Source organism: Crassostrea angulata, chromosome 8 (genome assembly GCF_025612915.1).
Source record: "Crassostrea angulata isolate pt1a10 chromosome 8, ASM2561291v2, whole genome shotgun sequence".
In the NCBI taxonomy this organism is placed as follows: domain Eukaryota; kingdom Metazoa; phylum Mollusca; class Bivalvia; order Ostreida; family Ostreidae; genus Magallana; species Magallana angulata.
Window position 1 is genome coordinate 28,427,714 of NC_069118.1, and position 2,967 is coordinate 28,430,680.

General features: G+C 35.0%; 1 protein-coding gene across 1 annotated transcript; it reads right to left on the reverse strand.

Moving 5' to 3' along the window:
* Positions 1–314: 314 nt before the first annotated feature.
* Positions 315–2,387, reverse strand: LOC128161267 (tripartite motif-containing protein 3-like). The gene is made up of 2 exons (XM_052824520.1): positions 2,327–2,387; positions 315–2,122 (listed from the first exon to the last, which is right to left on the reverse strand). Exon 2 carries the CDS (start codon positions 2,116–2,118, stop codon positions 454–456), a length of 1,665 nt encoding a protein of 554 aa, XP_052680480.1. The 5' UTR covers positions 2,119–2,122; positions 2,327–2,387; the 3' UTR covers positions 315–453.
* Positions 2,388–2,967: the final 580 nt, after the last annotated feature.

Below are 2,967 nucleotides of genomic sequence, written 5' to 3' on the forward strand. Positions count from 1 at the left end.
TTAAAAAAAAATGAAGTGCACAGATCGACAACATTTGTTACTTTGATAAGCTTGTTATACCTAAATAAGATAATTAATGTTCAAAAAGTTCCTATCTATTTTTTGATCGTATATTATCTGTCATAGACAGATATGTAGTACATGTATTTCCGCAGAACAAAGGAATTTTCGTACCTAATCCATAATTTGTAAAGTTCCTTGCAAAAACATTAGTGGACACAGTAACTAAAGACCTAGTATTCAGGCATCAGTCAACAATCTTATAAGGTACATGTAAATTAAAACAAACAAAATTGCATGTTGTGTGTATTGAATTTTATTTATGGAATAAATATTTATAACGAATTTAATAACAGACTGATTAAATGCATCTGATTAAACATTCCAATTTTGATATTCATCGCATTCACGAAAATCTCTTGTTCGAAATACATCATTGTCAAACGCCTGTGTCTATTTTGAATATTTTATTTTTCTTACATTGCCTTTGTAATACTCGCACACAAACAGATTGTCGTCTTTGTCCACACATAAACCACGAGGATACTCTAGATCACAGTTATTAATAAAACATAGGAACAATCCATTCTGATCTAGAATATGGATACAATGGTTGTCATAGTCTGCTGTCAGGATACGACTCTGAGTATCCGTTGTGATACCACGAGGCTTAAATGATTTGGTCCTGGCAACTGGGGGATGACCGGTGTACCTCCATCTTAGCTTCCCGTTCTGATTAACCACCACTACTACCTCAGCCTTCCAGTCAGCTACACAGATGTCATGGTTTCTGTTCTCCGTGATGCATTTCATACCATTATTTCCTGAGAATATAGGCTTACCTTTGTCATCAAGTTGAATGATTTGCTTCTCTGTAGATCCAGAGTAACGGACAACTTTGGATTGAGTTTGTGTATTACTGTACATGGCAACCAGGAGATCACCAGTAGAAGTGGCACAAAGATTAGCAGGCTTCCATCCCTGTAAACTGATCGACTCTTCTGTTACTCCATTCTTGACTTTATTAACAGTTCTTGTAAACCATTCACTGTACAATAGATCCCCATCACTGTTTACAGCTATATCACTAGGCCATTCTCCGGATTTTGTCTGAATTTTCTGCAGTAGTGAACCTTTAAAGCTGAAGCATTTGATGGCATTGGTTTGTCCAGACGTCCATATCCTGTCTTCATCGAGATAGGTAATACTTAGTAGATTATTATAACCAGTTTGCAATGTAGCAACTAGCTCCGGTTCATCCATTAATTCTCTGATTGAATTCGTCGGTAAGTTTGGTGACAAAACAGTTTCTTCGGTAGCAGTAGTTAATGGGGCGATCTGTCCAAACAAAAGATATAGCTTCTCATGGTCTAATGGCTTTGGGATGAATGTTGGCAGTAATACTTTGACTTTGAGCGGCGGAAGATTATATAACTCTTTGATCTTAGAGTTGTATTCTATGGTCGAAGATACTTCAGGAGATTTCTTGATTTCTTTAATAGCTAGTTGCGTTTGATCTATGAGAGACTGTATCTGTTTATTTTCATCCAAGTGTCTCTGTAAAACTTCTCTGTGGTTGATTTTTATCTCACTTATTTCAGTTTTAACCCTGTTTATGACAATGTCGATTTCTTTGTGCCACTCCTCTCCTTGTTTTGAAATTTCTGTTATTAGTTTCTCATATTCTTCATCTAGATTAGCAATCTGACCTTCTAAGTCGTGTGCAATTCCTTCATATTGAGGGATAATGATATTCTGTAACTTCTCTGTATCCTCTTCAATTACTTCTTTTTTTGCGATGTAAATGTCTGTAACTTCAACAAATGCATGTCCTCTGTGTTGTTCAGAAGCAGTACAGGACGAACAAATAAAATTGTCACAATTTTTGCACTGAAGTTCACAGTTTTTCTCTGGATGCATTGTGCATTTCGGATAAATCAATGTTGAATTTCGATCCTTGAATCGGACTATTTTATGTTTGTCATATTCATCAGAGATATGTTCTCCAATACAAGGCTTACATAGGTTGACATGACAAAGGTCACAGTAGCTTTGTGCTATGGCGGTCTCACAAAGGTCACATCGGTGCACGTCCTGGGCAGTAGAGCGAGGATCCATAGTTCTAAAAATCAAATTTTGGTATATTTGCTAATATAGATTGATTGCGGTTACTATTTCAAAGCTATTTTTAGAACATTAAAACGAAAGTACATGTATATATTTTATTTTGGATATCAGACAGAGCTTCACGCTTAATTTTTTTAAGTAAAACGTTAGTATAGGAATACATTCCGAGATCAAAAATATCATACACTCACATACTTACCTAATGATCAGATCAGTTCGTTGTCCTAAACATGGCTGGGCTTGTCACCTGACAGTTGAATATATTTACAATTAGAGTTACTTCCCGTGTCTCACAATCAAAAGTGTATAAGCACAAAGCATAAGCAAAAACTTTGTGCTTCCTTTTAAATACTAAATATTAAAATCAACATCAATGAATTACTGCACCGATTTTTCGGCCTGATGGTTGATCAGTCTCAGGTTGCAATCTTTAGATGAACCAACCGTATATTCGCTCTATTAATTACCTTTCAACCTCACAAAAATTACCTTCTAGATAAGATACATAGCAACCACAAACAGGTTTTAGTATGTATTCAATTTTGAAATGTAAATACAATGCATTATTGTTAGTCTGAAGCGTTCATCAGTAAACATGGATTTTGCACAGGTAACTGTAATTGCTCTTATTAAACATATCATGATATTTTCTTCATATTTGTATCAACTATGGTTTTGACTGCACAGATATGCATATTGTTAAAATGTTAATGACAAATATGTGTCTACAATAAAGTAAACTCTTGGATATAGCGAAGTTTTACGGAATGTCCGACAAAATTATTCACAAATGCTTGCGAACTTTTACGGCTATAATGAATTCGGTTGTAACGAATTTAC

Bases quoted from the DNA above. Each gene is read 5' to 3' on its own strand.
- LOC128161267 (XM_052824520.1), bottom strand. From the start codon at position 2,118: ATGGATCCTCGCTCTACTGCCCAGGACGTGCACCGATGTGACCTTTGT.